We start from the raw sequence: 16,419 nt of genomic DNA, 5'->3' as shown, positions 1-16,419 counted from the left end.
TAAATTCAGAAATCTTTAAAACAAGTCATTGTGTAATTGTTTTTATTCAAATTAAAACATTTTGAGTACATACAGTATCAAGAGCAACAATTTCACAAGATTTGCAGTAGACATAACAATGTAACAAGCATCAGATTAGATACTGAATTGCAAGGTTAAAAGAAGTCAATGCCAGTTGTTCAAGAACACTTTACATCCATAAAGTAATCATGCCCTAGTGGTGTTAAAACAGTGGAGCAGACAGAAAGCGTCCAGCGCTGATGTTTTATGAATGTTTAAATATCTGATTTGCTCTTCATTTAAGGGTTGAGTGGCACAGAAGACGCTGTCATTGGAAGCTGGTTGCTTATATTCATTCTCTGTCGTGTTTGACATCGTAACATTCCAGTGATGGCTCTCCTGAACCTGCAGTTAACAAATACCACTTATTAGTAAGAAAAGAAAAGGAAAGAAAGTGACAAGAAAGATGGGATAAGGAGGCCTTACTTTTTGTTGGCGATGACATAGATGCAAGGATTGTAAAAGGTGGAGGACTTGGCAAATAGTGGGGCAATTATGGCCATCGGTGCTGGAATCTTTTTGGGGTCACCAAACGATGCCCACAAACACACAATTGAATATGGAGACCAGGCAGCCAGGAACATCACTATCATTATAATGGACATCTATAAAAACAATTGAGGATTCAAGTTAAATGAAACCAGTGAGCACAAAAAAAACAGTCAATCAGTGTATATTAGCATTATTTATTCTATTTATATTTTGATTCAGGGACTGTTTACACATGAAAATTAGAAATGTAGAAACTAAAAATTAAATATAAATTAAAGCTAAATAGAATTATTTAAAAAAAAAAACAAATTACTAAACTTGAACTGAAATTAAAATGAAAACATTGTTTACACAAGACGGTTTCTTTACACTAGAAACTGAAAACTTTGTATACGTTTTGGCCGTTCATTTTTGGGTGCCTGAACATGCAACCTTTTGAAAATGGGTTACAAAGAGCAAGTGTTTGAAAACAATGCAGTTATCGTTTTTGTGTAAACTACAAGAATGCAAATTTGAAGCCATGTGTAGTTTTTCTTTACAAAGTGACATTGCCAACTACTGGCCTGGCAGCATAATACATCCTTTTTAGTCATTACGCAGATCCATGTACATGGGATCATTTTGACAACTTTGTTGTCTGTACGCAAAAACTTTTCCGTTTTAGTACATCGTTGTCATGTAAACGTACCCTAAGAATTTATTTTCACGGTACGTTTACACGACAACGATGTAAAAAAAAAAAAAAAAAAAAATGACAATGCTGTACGATCCTCATTGTTCGCACAGACCCACGAAAACAACTAAAAACGCTGTATTATTTATGCCAGGTCAGTAGATGGCGATGTCACTTTGTAAAAAAACAAACATGCGCCTATACACTAAACACATAATATGCATGACTTCACTGTTTTCACAAATTCATGTTTTTATAGTTTATAAGGAGCCCCGCACATGACATGCAAGAAAAAAAATCTAATCGTGCACACAATTTACTAATTCGTTCCCTCAATTTACTAAATAGTGCGCACAATTTACTAAAACGTGCACACGATTTACTATTTCATGTGCATGATCTATAAATCAAGGGAACGAAATAGTAAATCGTGCGAACGTTTTAGTACATCGAGGGGACCAAATTAATAAATCGTGTACACGATTTAGCCTACTATTTTTTTCATGCATTTCATGTCTAGGGCTCCATAAGTTTACACAGAGATGATAACAGTATCATTTTCAAAAATTTACACTTTATTATCAATTTTCAAAAGTTTCCCTTTTTTTAGGCTCCCAAAATGCTGTTGTCGTATAAATGAACGGCCAAAATGCATAAAAAGTTTTCAGTTTTTAGTTGAAAACTGTCTCATGTTAATTTCAGTTCAAGTTTAGTAATTATATTATGTTTTCATAAAATATTTCTATTTAGCTTTAATTTATATTTATTTTTCACTATTTTCACTATTTTTTTTCACTATTTTCATTTTTAAGTTAAAAATGTTCATCTATTATTTATGTTTTATTTTATTTTAGCTTTATTTCAATTTATTAAACAGATTTTTAATAGTTTAATGATAAGAACAGTGCTGTAAAGTATTTTACTGCAACATATGTCACCCCAAAATCAAATAAATAAATTATAAATGTAAATAAAATGAAATAAAACTTATTTTAAATAAAATATTGTTACATTCACCCTATGTGAATGGGATTTTATGGCAAAAAAATGCTTGCCTTAGTGACATCCATCTGGTCAGACCAATCCATGTCGATGCTGTCTAAACAGTTACTAACTTTGAACCTCTTCACAGTAACCGAGACGTTGTAGTAGCAGTAGAACATGACTGACAGTGGAATGATGAAGTTGACAATGATTACAGTCATTGTGTAGGACACAAAAGATCTAAAATCAAACAGGATTAGTTCCACTTGTAATCCCCTCTCCACTTTTAAGATCACAATCTGAAGAAAAAAGCTTTACAGAGTGGTAAAACTGATAAAAAACAGGTGTCTTCACTCACGCGTCATTGTTTCTCCAGTTGATGGTGCAGGTGGCTCCTGTGGGGTCAGGGGCATATCCTGCCCAACCAATGATGGGCATGGCTGACCAAAACACAGCATTCAGCCAAGCAGCCACAATTAGAAGCGTGTATGATAATGCTGACAGCTTCTGTCCTGTAACAAACAAACATGAATAGATTTCCTACAGCATTTGGCACAACGGACGTTGACCTTCCACTTGACAGTCCTTAGTGGTTCAGCTGTGTGGACAGATTCATACCTACGTCAGGTCGACATATGGTAAGGTATCGGTCAATGGCAACCACAGTGAGCAGCCCAATACTGGCCATTCCGAAGAATATATTCAGGGCAGCATAGATCTGTAACAGAGGCAGTAATGGCAAGTATAAGAGGCAAGTAATGTTGTTTACGTGTAAGAAAGTAGGTTCTAGCGGAATTAAGCAAGGTTGCAAAACTACTAAGAACATATGTGCTTTATACTAGATTTTAAAAAGTTTTTTTTTTTTTTTGGGGACACAAACAATGCTAATTAGGGACTGTTTACATGAAACCGTTTTCAACTAAAAACGGAATAATGCATTTTGGCCATTCATTTACACGACGATGGCATTTCGGGGGCTGAAAACGCATACACAAGGGTCAGCGTACAGTGAGTGTGACTTGAAATTTTCATCAGAAGAGTATGCAAGTACTGTACGCGCACCACCAAAAAAACTTTTTTTTGCAGTAATTAGTTTGTCCACAAGGTGGCGACCGTGCCCTGGGGGCATCGATTCACAAGATAATCGAAGAAAACCTGGTCCTGCATAAACCTGTAAACCCAGGGCTTAAAGGTGTGCGCTTCTGGCACAAGTGCTCTGTAATACGGGCCATTCACATATCGCACCTTTTGCATGCTCAAGTTTGTTATTTCAAATGTAGGTGCGTAACAAGCGTTCTCAAAATAGAAACGATGCACATGCGGTGCGATAGCGTTTTCCAGGCACGGCTAGATGAAAAATTCTCAACTTTTCAGAATGCCACAAGCGCACCGCAGGTCACATGACAAGAACCAACCAATCATCTTCAGCCTTTCCGTAACAGCATTGAAGCAACAGCTGGTCATAGCTGTATAAGGCGGGTTTTTATTTCTCAAATCCACAAATATATCTAGTAGTAGAGCTAATGCAAGGGCTAGAAATCAATTAATCCTTTGCTGAAACTTCCTTGTTGTTGTGGAGAGCGCAGTTCATGGTGGCATAGGAGCGCAAGCTCTTTGGAACAAAGGAGACGCAACGTGAAAGGCCCCTAAAAGAATGCTTATGTCATATACAGTAAAAGAAATGGAAACAGCGACCCCATTGGAACTCAATTGAGTCACGTGAAGCCCATTTTTAGCGATTTTTAGCACTTCCCTTTCTGACGCGCAGACTCACACTAAGCTTGATGAAGCCAGCAACCTGTCTGACAGATGTAAATCTTCTAGTAGCTGTGCGTGAAAACTGCCATCGTTAATCTTGCAAGAGGCGGCGAGCTTGAGCGGGGAGATCTTTGGCGTGAGTGAGCAGGAGTAAGTATTCTGATTAATTAGTTTGTATTGTATTTTAAAATGTAACGCCAGTAGACCATATTAAGATAATCTCCCCGATTGTCTGCGAGCTTCTCCTCCTGTCTGTACGGTAATTTCTCTACTGTGCGACAGAGATTCGAGTGGTTATGACGCAATCGTTAGCTTATTTTTACAAAAACTGTTTCTACGGGGCCATAATGTAACACAGAAGGTAATGGAGCCCTTTATACATTGTCGTGTATCTTTGGAAATAAATAATGGACAAATGGAGTCTTTAAACGGCTCAGATGTAAAGTTATTCACTGTCAAAGTGACACCAAAATGAATGGGAGTCAATGGGGATGCTAACGCAAGTGAAGTTCTGCTACAAGATGGCGGCAACCGGCCGACTTCAACTTCCGGTCGACTTCCTTGGGCACTGGCTTATGTGCGCAGGCGCGTATCTTTCTTTACAAAGTGACATCACCAACTACTGGCCCGGCATAATAATACAGCATTTTTAGTCATTTTCAGAGAGGGTTAGTTCACCCAAAAATGAAAATATCTGTCATTAATTACTTACCCTCATGTCGTTCTACACCCTTAAGACCTTCGTTCATCTTCAGAACACAAATTAGGATATTTTTGATGAAATCCGATGGCTCAGTGAGGCCTTCATTGCCAGTAAGATAATTAACACCTTCAGATGCCCAGAAATCTACTAAAAACATATTTAAAACAGTTCATGTGACTACAGTGGTTCAACTTTATTGTTATGAAGCGACAAGAATACTTTTTGTGCACCAAAACGACTTTTTCAACAATATCTAGTGATAGGTGATCATGAAGCTTTACAAACCTTTTGTTTCGAATCAGTGTTTTGGAGCGTGTATCAAACTGCCAAAGTCACATGATTTCAGTAAACGAGGCTTCGGTACGTCATTGGTGTTTTAAAACTTTTCAAAATTTCAATAGTTCACGTGACTTTGGCAGTTTGATGCACGCTCCAAACCACTGATTCAAAACAAATATTCATAAAGCTTCATGAAGCAGTGTTTTGAAATCGACCATCACTAGATATTGTGGAATAAAGTCGTTATTTTGTTTTGTTTTTTGGCACACAAAAAGTATTCTCATTGCTTCATAAAATTAAGGTTGAATCACATTAGTCACATGACCTGTTTTAAATACGTCTTTAGTAGCTTTCTGGGCATCTGAAAGTGTTCATTATCTTGCTGTAAATGGAGGCCTCTCTGAGCCATTGGATTTTATCAAAAATATCTTAATTTGTGTTCTGAAGATGAACAAAGGTCTTACAGGTGTAGAACGACATGAGGGTGAGTAAAAAATGACAGAATTTTCATTTTGGGTGAAAAAAATCTTTTCCATTTTTAGTACATCGTTGTCGTGTAAACGTACCCTTAGCTATTACTGTATTCACAATTTTGCTTAATTATACAATCAAAATGACTTTGTGTTTGCTGATTTGCGTTGTTTTGTCTAAAAATGGAGTAGGAGGTGCACACCTGGCAGCCCATGTATCCAAATTTCCAGCTCCCGTGCAGGTCTGAGGCTGCTGACATGGGGTAACCAATGCCGGCTACGCCAATGTCAGTGAAAGCCAGATTAATGATGATAGCGTTTGTGGCAGTGCGCAACTCTCTGAACTTCACAAACATCAGCAGCACCACAATGTTACTAGACAGACTGACCACTCCTGTCACGAGAGAGAGAAAGGAGGTTAAGACATCTGTGGATGTTGTCTCACACATATTTCATGTCCTTTCAAAACATTTCCCGTTTATAGTTTCCCATTTTACACACACCCCTGCTGGTTACCTCACACGCCTGGCTGAATCTATAAATGTCAGTTTCAAGAAATGTTTAAAACATTGTGTTGATCTAAGCCTACCCAGCTTACAAAATAGCATATATTCTAAGAATGTTTTGTTAACGTTCCCATTAAGTTATGAAAACATTATTTCTGAATGTTCCCTGAAAAAAATCCAGGTTTTAAAAATGTTTTATTCTTGGTTTTCAGAGAGTTAAGGGAACATTCCATTTTTTATTTCGAAAACATTATGGGAATGTTACTTTGTAATGTTCTCTGACGTTCTGAAACAAGCAGAAGCTAATGTTTGACGAACATCTAGGCCCCGTTTACACATTTTCGCATAAGTTTTGCTATGGTTAAGCCTGTTGTTTACACTACGCCGGCACTTTCGAACCTCGAAAATGGAGACTTTCGAAGACGCTGCAGACCCTGTTTTAGTTTGAAAACGCCAGGGTTGCATTTCAGTATAAACAGACCAAAACGGAGACTTTTGAAAATGATGGCGTAGCTGCCCACGTTCACTCTGCGCATCCTTGACGACCATGTAAACTGTCACATAGAGACTGAACCAAAGTCTTAGTTTTAGTTTAGTTTATTTGAACATGTAAATAAAAATATATATACAAACATGCATATATATAAAATTAAATTAAAATAGCAGCTGAATTTAAATCATATACTTCTCAACACAATCTTCCAAAATTATTATAGAAAATTTAGTCCATTAAGACAAGTCATTTCACCCATCTTTGAAACACCTCTCGGGCATGCAAGTGCAGCTCCTATCTCCTGAATGTGGAAACATCAAATTCTCTAAAGCTGTTTGCAAAGCTTTCGATTTAATTTAATATTTGAAATCACCAATGAAATCTGACAGATGGCTCATAAATTTTGTTTCTAAACGCTCGAATCATGACAAAAGACGGTATTTTTTCAGGCTGGATCAAGCTAATGCGCATGCTCAGTCCTAAATGCGCGTCTCTTGTGTCTCATTTCGGAGGCGCGAGGTGCGTTCACGCGGCCTCGTAATTCCTGTAGTTACGATCTAGCTTGTAAAAAGCATTCACGTCCTCGTAGAGCTCGTAATAGACCTTTTTCACACTTCCGGGTTTTTGGCTTCCGGAATGAGCCACGCAGTGTAAAAGATTTTCCGGTTACAGTGATAGATAGCCTCGATCAGAACCAGTTCGGGAATCAAAGTCGTTTTACGAATTAAATGTCTTGAAAATGTTTGAACGGCCTTGGTGAATTATTGGTGAGACTACAGAGCTCTCATTAAGAGCTAAATTTAATAAATAATTTGAAGTGATGGCGGTTAAACTGGTTATATTCTTCGTGTATGTTTGGCGCGGCTGTGCATTATCGCGCTCCATGTGCTGTAAAGACAGTGTCTGTGTCTAAACGTGCATACTATGTGACATTATTAATATTCAGTACTATTTAGGGTGGATAGTATGCACATAATGAGATGTATAGAGTGTTTTTAGCGACGTGCTGGGGAAATTATCGACTAGTAGATCCCTTATCACACAAGCCTGATCCTCTGATTCGTGAAGCAGGACTGCTCGCACCATGATATTTCTGGATATAAACACTTCAGTCATCTCTCACTCATTTTCCTGTCATCATCATCTTAAAGTGTGTATTATGCGCAGCATTGTTGTGCTATTGCAACATGCAAAGACTGATAGTTGTGTACAGTGTGGTTTTGGAAATTATGTCTTAGTTTAATCATTTTAATCGATCAGGATTAATGATAACATATGCTTGAATGTGGGATGTGATGCCATATGAGACATGCTATATATTTTTTAAAACGTAGCTATTAAACTCACGACAATATTATGTATCTCACGACTTTATATCCCACATTAAAGTATATATTGGGAGTTAATTTTTTTAATTAATAAATTATATAAATGTTCGTAGTACGTAATACGATCTGGGAAATTGCTGAATGCGTAGCTGCGTAGCCTTTGCTGTATGACAGCTGATGATATAAATCCATCTTCCGGTAAATTCGATCAACTGTCTGAGTGGCTGTATAAGCTACAAACAAGTAGAAAATAATTTATTTGTAGATTATACAAAAGCTATTTGGAAAACAGACAAAACAGAAAAGGTAAGAAGCGATATTTGAGAAAAGAGCATATCAATGTAATAGCCGTAGACGCATAGCGGAACTAACTTTACCCTGCGTCACGTGATTTCCGATTCTTGTGAAAAAGGTCTATTACAGCTTGTAAGCTGGGAGTTTTCTGAAAGCTCCCACATGTACCACGTGGCCGCTGTACCACCTGACCGCTGTAGATTCATTTAGGCGTTGATAGTGGTGCCATGGAAACGCATAATTCCCAGTCCAAGGACGTGAACAGCTCACGTGTTGTCATTTCAAGAATCCGGTAAATACGAGGTGACGTGAACGCAGCATAACGGCCTCTACAGTGACAAGAGGCGGGACTTATTCCGCCATATTGCGCGTTGCACTTTCGTGTCACTCGTATTGTTTTGAATGGGAGAAAGTATGGCGGAATAAGTCCCGCCTTCTAAATAAGAGCCAATCGCCGACTGGTAAAATCATCGTGTCACTGCAGCAGCAGTTAGAAGCACCGTTTCTATAGAAACTGTCAGACGCGCCTCTGAAACATGGCAGAAGAGGCGCGCATTTAAGTCTGCACATGCGCATTAGCTTGATCCAGCCTAAAAAATATTTTTTTGTCATGATTTGAGCGTTTGGATAAAACATTTATAAGACAGCTGTTGTCAGATTTCATTGGTGATTTCAAATATGAAATGTAATCGTAAGGTTGGCGAACAGTTTTGGAGAATTTGATGTTTCCCCATTCAAAGAGATAGGGCATGATGCCCGAGTCATTTCAAAGATGGTCGCCGAGTGAAATGACTTGTCTTAAAGGGACTTTGGAGAAAGTGCAACGCGCAAATAATAAGTCCCGCCTTCTAAATAAGAGAGTCATCGCGTCAGTGCAGCGGCCATTTGAAACTCCGGTTCCTATAGAAACAGTCTGAAAATCTGTCCTGAAAAATGCCTTTTTTTGTCATGATTCGAGCGTTTAGAAACAAAATTTATCAGATTTATGAGACAGTTGTTGTCAGATTTCATTGGTGATTTCAAATATGAAATTTAATCGAAAGCTTGGCAAACAGCTTTGGAGATTTTGATGTTTCCACATTCAAAGAGATAGGAGCTGCACTTGGATGCCCAAGATAGGCGTTTCAAAGATGGCCGCCGAGTGAAATGACTTGTTTTAAGCCGAGGACACACTTAACAATTGTAAGGCCGATTATGAATGTAAATTGATACTTATGACTGATCGCGCTCAAATGCATCCAGTCAGAGCCAGTTGCGTTCAGTCGGCGATTACATTCGGTGTTCAAATTTCGTATGTAAGTATTTAAATCTGCTTCAGTCGCAGGAAACAATCGCTGTGTGTTGAGCACAGTCTTAGAATGTTTTAGCTAGTCGTTAAATGTGTGCCTGGCATTAAAGGGACTTTGGTTAAACTGCATTTTTTAAATTCCGCAGCTGCCTACACGCGCAAGACGCAACTGTGTTACATTACGCGCATGGCCAGTGTGCATGAACAGTCATGTGACAAGCGTTTTCGGCCGTGTAGACGGATCGTTTCTGAAATGCTGTGGAAACGCCATTGTAGACGAGGATCGTTTTCATTTTAAAACGCCATTTTAAAACAAAAAAGCACTAGTGTAAATGGGACCTAACATTTAACGAATGATGTTCGTCTAAAAAAACGTTAGACGAATGTCCAACTAAAACATTTTAGAAAAACATTCCATGAATTTTGTGTTAATATTTTGAGAACATTATTAAAGATCACATAACTTTGAACCAATTAATGTTCCATTTTCGTTACTGGAAGAAAGATTGTTCATGACTTTGAGAGAACTGTGCAATAACATTAGGCAAACGTCCAACTAAAACGTTTAAAAACGATCAATGTCCCTAAGTAACATTTTTTGATAGGCTAACATTTTGCTAACATTATTAAAGACCAGATAACTGTGAACTAATGTTCTATTAACGTTAATGGAAGAATGTTCATAATTTTGAGAGAACCTTGTCAAAACATTAGACAAACATCCAACTAAAAAAAAAAAAAAAATGTATGTTAGTTCCATGATTGAAGTATAAGTATCATTTTCTAAAGAAATTTTGAAAGAACTTTGCCAAACCGTCTGACAACGTTCTGAGAATGTTCCCTGTTTGCTGGGTAGGCCACCAAAGTAAGGCAATTCTTGGTTTACTAAACTCTTATTTAATGAGAAGTTATGCCAATTCAAAAACTTGATAATTATTATAATATTAACTTGATAAATATGAAATGTTATTTAAAAGTTTCAGTTCATTTATAGCTTGCTAACATCAAATCCAAGCTCTTTACCTGCTGTGATGAGGTATGCAGCCACAATATTGTGTTCTGTCTGTGAGAAAGCGCTCTTTTCATCGTATACATTCTCAGCAGAAGCGTTCAGAAATCCAGCTGTCATCTCTTCGTCACACATGATTATATATACTGTAGGCTATATACACCACTCAGGCTTCAGTTCTGACTAACATTCACATCTGTTCAAACAAAATCATGCAGCTTGAGAAAATCTGAAGTCCAGACTCCCCTGTCCTACCTAGAAAGAGATCATAAAAGTGTGTGTGCGCTCAGGGGCTGTAGAAGGTTACTGGGTGACTGAGGGAACGAAGGGCTGGATTATGTTCTCTAATTATGTTTTCTGCTTGGTTTGTGAGGACTGAAGAAACCGTTGTTTCAGTGCTAATCCGCACATGAAAGCTTCTCATTCTATGCAATAGAAAAGCTTTATTGGAATGTGGAGTACAAGTCATTAGCATATTTCACCATTAAAAACAACAAAAGGGCAGAAATATATTGATAAGCATAAATTAATAGTTCAAACATTTAGCTGACTAGTGTTAAAAAATCGTTTTTGCAGAGAAGTAAAACACATCTGCAGTATCTATCAGTATTATTATTTCAAGAATGTTATTACATCACCTTTGGATTAAACGATGGATGAAGTGGAGCTTGGCCTATTACTAAATACAGTTTGCAAAGTATCATTGTTATATCATTGTTTTTTTTTTTTTATTTAATTAAATATAATGTGTGTGTGTGTGTGTGTGTGTGTGTGTGTGAAATATGATCAGAAAGTGACATACAACACATAACAACACACAACCCCCCTTTTTTCTTAGTGTGAAGAACATTTTATTTATCTAAACAACCTTTTTTTGCAATAAAGCACTTTTTGTCTAATGGTAATAATTTTTAATATAAAATACTAAATTTACAATAATACATATTATTGTTATTGTATTATTTACATTTTATTACAATAATACAATTTTCGTCATTTTACATTTTTTTTTAGCAAATTTTACGGCATTTTGAGATAAATTCCAAGGCCAAATTATGTATCTAAAGGCACGATCATTTTTATATCACAGTATTTCAAAGTGCTTTTACACAATAATGTGCTAATAAAGCAACAAATAAACACAGTTAGGCTGTATTAAATGTGGACTGAATGGAAAGAAAAATTTAGTAACACTTTACTGCCTCAATTATAAAAGTATTTTATTATACTATCTATCTGTCTGGCCAAGAAGTATAGAACAACCCCCTAGAATATGCTAGCAACCTCATAGCAACAAGCAAGCAACCACCCCAAGTACCTTAGCAATTGCATAGCAACACCCTAGCAACCATCTTGAGTACCCTAGCAACCACATAGCAACACCCTAGCAACCGACCAGAGTACCCTAGCAACCGCATAGCAACACCTTAGCAACCACCCAGAGTACCCTAGCAACAGCATTGCAACACCTAAGCAACCACCCAAGTACCCTAGCAACTGCATAGCAACATCATAGCAACCACTCAGAATACCTTAGCAACCGCATAGCAACACCCTAACAACCACTCAGATTACCCAAGCAACTGCATAACAGCACCTTAGCAACCACCCAGAGTACCCTACCAACCGCATACCAACACCATAGGAACCACCCAAAATACCTTAGCAACTGCATAGCAACACCTTAGCAACCACCCAAGTACCCTAGCAACCACATAGCATCATCTTAGCAACCACTCAGAGTATCCTAGCAACTGCATAGCAACACCTAAGCAACCACCCCGAGAACCTTAGCAACCACATAAAATCCTTGCAACCACTCAGAGTACCCTAGCAACCACATAACAACACCCTAGCAACCACCTTGAGTACCCTGATTCTATCTATCTATCTATCTATCTATCTATCTATCTATCTATCTATCTATCTATCTATCTATCTATCTATCTATCTATCTATCTATCTATCAAAACTACTAAACTAAAACTTAAACTTTCAAACTGAAAACCTTCAAACTTGAAATGCACCTTATATTGTATGGTCTCATGAATAATTCTAACTACAGTTATAATAGTCTACGTTATAATATACCTTCTTTACAAAGTATATAATGTATTAAAACACGACAAACAACCAATTTCATATGTAACAACGAATCTGTGAAAATTATCATACATTTTAACTTTGCTTACTTACAATTATTTATAAAAAGATAATAACGTACATTATGAATACAAAGGTATAAGGCTTTAAGTAAAGTGTTACCAAAATTTTAAGAAAAATGACTATATACTTTAACTTAACATAATCCATTTATATATAAAGGGCTGAAGATAAACACTCCACTAACATCAAAACCCCAAATGCCCTCATTAACATAAACTGCAGCTCCACCAGCCACCACTAGATGGCGTTGTGTGCACGCACTCTCCTTGTACGTGACGTTATAACGGATATTACGTACACGGAAAACCTTGTGTTTTCTGTCATGTGATGATCGCACATAAACAAGTGAGGAACTTTTTTTTATAAAACTGGCTTAAATTGAAGGTAATATTATTACTTTTAGCGTATTATGCTTTTAATATATATGTTTCCGCCATGTATAACAATGTCTAGTCAGAAACTGTCAATGAAATGTCCATAAGATAGTCAGAATTTCGTAACATTTCGTGAAATTTCCACGTCGTTCTGTACTCTTTTTGTCACAGGGTGCAGCAGGGGAGCTACATAGTCAATCTAATGAATATGGCAGATGTGAGTATATCTGTAATGCATTTGCTGAAATATCTTCTCTTGTAAATATATTTCCAATAGATAGACGCATATATGTCATAATGCGTTTGATTTCATTGTTACAGAATCTGAGGAGTTATTTGTATAAACAACTGCCAAGGTAAACGGATTTATCTTGTATTTTAGACAAGTTTTATACTTCATTGTGCATTCTGAGCTGTAGTAATGTCTCTGTCATCATCAGTGTTGAAGGACTTCATGCAATAGTGGTGACAGATAGAGATGGAGTCCCTGTAATCAAAGGTAACAGCCTCAGCTCTGAGTTTCATGTCTGTTTGCGTATCTGCTGAAGCTCCATCTTGAGATTTGACTTGTTTTTACCTTTAGTTGCCAATGACAATGCCCCTGACTATGCACTGCGGCCGGCGTTCCTGTCCACCTTTGCTTTGGCCACTGACCAGGGCAGCAAGCTCGGCTTGTCCAAAAATAAGAGCATCATTTGTTACTATAACACATACCAGGTACTTTATTTATATTAAAACACTCACACACTCATATGACTTGACCCTTTTCACAGACTGTAACATTTCCACATTGCTCAATTTATAAAAATTTAACTAAAGTCCCCATGTAGTGAATAATTTTATCCCTTAAAACACATCTTTGATCACCAAAGTGACATACACTACCAGTTAAAAGTTTGGAAACATTAATATTTTTAAACAAAGTCTCTTATGCTCATTAAGGCTGTATTTATTTCATAATACATACAGAAAATACAACAATATTATTACAATTTAAAATTATGGTTTTCTATTTTAATATACTATTATTTATTTCTGTGATGCAAAGCTGAATTTTCAGCATCATTACTCCAGTCTTCAGTGTCACATGATCCTTCAGAAATCATTCTAATATGATGATTTATTATCAATGTTGGAAACAGTTGTGCTGCTTAATATTATTTTATAACCTGTGATACTTTGATGAATAAAGTTTAAAAAAAATCAGCATTTATTTAAAATAGAAATCTTTTGTAACAATATACACTACCATTCAAAAGTTTGGGGTCAGTAATTTTCTTTTTTTTGTTGTTGTTGTTGAAAGAAATTAATACTTTTATTCAGCAAGGATGTGTTAAATTGATAAAAAGTGATAGTAAACATTTATATTGTTGGAAAAGATTTACATTTTTAATAAATTCTGTTCTTTTTAACCTTTTATTCATCAGTGAATCCTGAAAAAAGTATCACAGGTTCCAAAAAAAAATATTAAGCAGCAAAACTGAGCATCAAATCAGCATATTAGAATGATTTCTGAAGGATCATGTGACACTGAAGACTGGAGTAAAGATGTTGAAAATTCAGCTTTGCATCACAGAAATAAATTTATATTAAATATATTAAAATAGAAAACCATAATTGTAAATTGTAATAATATTTCACAATATTATTGTTTTTTTCTGAATTTATTATGAAATAAGCAGCATAATGCGGCATAAGAGACTTTGTTCAAAAACATCAAAAATAGTAATGTTTCAAAACTTTTGACAGGTAGTGTATATAAAAAAAATTTCCTTGGGGAAAAAAAAAATAACTAGAAAAATTAACTCGAAACCCTTGCTTCATTTAATATACGCGGAATAATGAATATGCTAATTAGCCCCGCCTCCATTCACTCGCACGAGCTCAGAGATCCACTCTGTCAACTGACTGAGGCAAACTCTGCACAATGGTATCGCTTTTTACAACGTCGGACACATAACGGTAATATGATTAGCCTTTTGCTTGACCACTTTATCAAACAGCTGCTAATAATGTGTTGTTAATGTTATAAATCATGTTCCGTTTTTTTGGTCAAGATCTTGTATTGACAATGCGAGAGGTGAGCACTCTGTAAAGTCTCCTCCAGCACATCCCAACGACTTACAGTGAAATTAAGGTCTGGACTCAGAGCAAGGTTATTTTCGTATATATTAAAAGCACCACATAGACGTATAAACAACATTAAAAACTTGATTTTCACCACAGGGGGACTTTAATATACATTTATAACGCTATACTTTGTGTTATATTACCTTAGCAGTAAATTGTAAAATTAATTAACAATGCTACGAGGCTGAGGGAGTGACAACAAATTTGGCATCATTCCCTCTTCTGACTGCTGTAATTAATCTCTCTATATTTTTCCCTCTTTTGTAAAGTCATGGAAACATTATCATGTTTTTTTTATTTTGCTATTGGCAAAAACGGGAATACAAATTATATTTACTGTCATCTCTTGTAAGAAGTTTACTCAACTATGACTACTTCCACTTATGAGAACCTTGGAAATGTGAAAAATGTCCTTTCTTTTTTTAAAATATGCATTTCCTTCGCAGATTGTACAGTTCAACCGATTACCCTTAGTGATAAGTTTCATCGCAAGTAGTAATGCCAACACAGGTGAGTCTCTCCACTAGGACAAAAGCCACAGAGCCTCTTTGATTGTATGCTCATGCCAGTAACAGCTGAATGATTCATTTCCCTGATTTTTTTTTTTTTTTTTAGGTTTGATCTTCAGTCTTGAGAAGGAACTAGTCCCTCTGATCGAAGAACTAAGGCAGGTGGTGGAAGTAGCTTAGTTGCTATTCATCTCAACACCTTCAGGAATCAGACATTTGGATAAGAGAGTCACGATCGCCCATCCAGTCTGATGTCTTGATGTTCTAGCTCACACACACACACACACACACACACGTACATATATAATGTTGGCTGGTCTTGATGCTGTATGTCTTTTATGAATGTAACCTGCTCCTTTTTGTCGCCTCATAATTAATAAATTTGTCTAAAGCTTTGGTTTACAAAAATAAATTTTATTTATTGACATGTTACATTTTTACAGTAAGAAAACGGGTACTAGTTACGGGTTCATTGTCAGTTTACACATCACATTAGAAGTAGCATTGCTATTTAGACAAATTATAATTTTATACCTTTTCATTTTGGTTATTTATCATGTGCTGTGGGGATTGTTTTTTTTTTTTTTTTAAGACCTAAAGCCAGAGGTCTGTGGTTAACACAAGTGTAAGATTTTTATAAAATTACATAAAATACATCAGTAAAATCCCCTTGTGTTTTTTTTTTTTTAAAGCTTTTACTAGTCTTGAAAAAAAGCAGTTGCTAACAAAAAGTTCACTGGAACTAAATATTAATGAGGACATTAAACATCATGAATTCAAAGGAGCACATCCAAACATCACTTCAGCAGGTGCTCGATCAAAAGAAAACAGCTGAAATTCAAAAGAACTGGCACACTGCTATTTCTGTTTAATAAATTGCAATGTTTCAACCACAAACAGTCT

The 16,419-nt window shown here is 36.3% G+C and overlaps 2 protein-coding genes across 3 annotated transcripts; one reads left to right on the top strand and one right to left on the bottom strand.

The window, feature by feature from the left end:
• Nucleotides 1-93: 93 nt before the first annotated feature.
• On the bottom strand, nucleotides 94-10,472 carry rrh (retinal pigment epithelium-derived rhodopsin homolog). Its single transcript, XM_067385759.1, has 7 exons — nucleotides 10,352-10,472; nucleotides 5,623-5,813; nucleotides 2,828-2,927; nucleotides 2,568-2,721; nucleotides 2,281-2,449; nucleotides 487-665; nucleotides 94-405 (listed from the first exon to the last, which is right to left on the bottom strand). Exons 1-7 carry the CDS (start codon nucleotides 10,470-10,472, stop codon nucleotides 300-302), a joined length of 1,020 nt encoding a protein of 339 aa, XP_067241860.1. The 3' UTR covers nucleotides 94-299.
• A 2,308-nt stretch (nucleotides 10,473-12,780) lies between these two features.
• On the top strand, nucleotides 12,781-15,761 carry lamtor3 (late endosomal/lysosomal adaptor, MAPK and MTOR activator 3). Of its 2 annotated transcripts, none has more exons than XM_067385758.1 (7): nucleotides 12,781-12,848; nucleotides 13,049-13,094; nucleotides 13,199-13,233; nucleotides 13,318-13,376; nucleotides 13,461-13,594; nucleotides 15,454-15,517; nucleotides 15,623-15,761. In XM_067385758.1, exons 2-7 carry the CDS (start codon nucleotides 13,080-13,082, stop codon nucleotides 15,694-15,696), a joined length of 381 nt encoding a protein of 126 aa, XP_067241859.1. In that variant the 5' UTR covers nucleotides 12,781-12,848; nucleotides 13,049-13,079; the 3' UTR covers nucleotides 15,697-15,761. The 2 variants fall into 2 exon arrangements, with proteins under 2 accessions (XP_067241859.1, XP_067241858.1); XM_067385757.1 differs by having other exon boundaries at nucleotides 12,811-12,887.
• The last annotated feature ends 658 nt before the right edge of the window (nucleotides 15,762-16,419 follow it).

The sequence above is a fragment of the Chanodichthys erythropterus genome, chromosome 5 (assembly GCF_024489055.1).
Source record: "Chanodichthys erythropterus isolate Z2021 chromosome 5, ASM2448905v1, whole genome shotgun sequence".
In the NCBI taxonomy this organism is placed as follows: Eukaryota; Metazoa; Chordata; class Actinopteri; order Cypriniformes; family Xenocyprididae; genus Chanodichthys; species Chanodichthys erythropterus.
The sequence above is the reverse complement of the archived record's forward strand: the minus strand, read 5'-3'. Positions and strand labels throughout refer to the sequence as shown.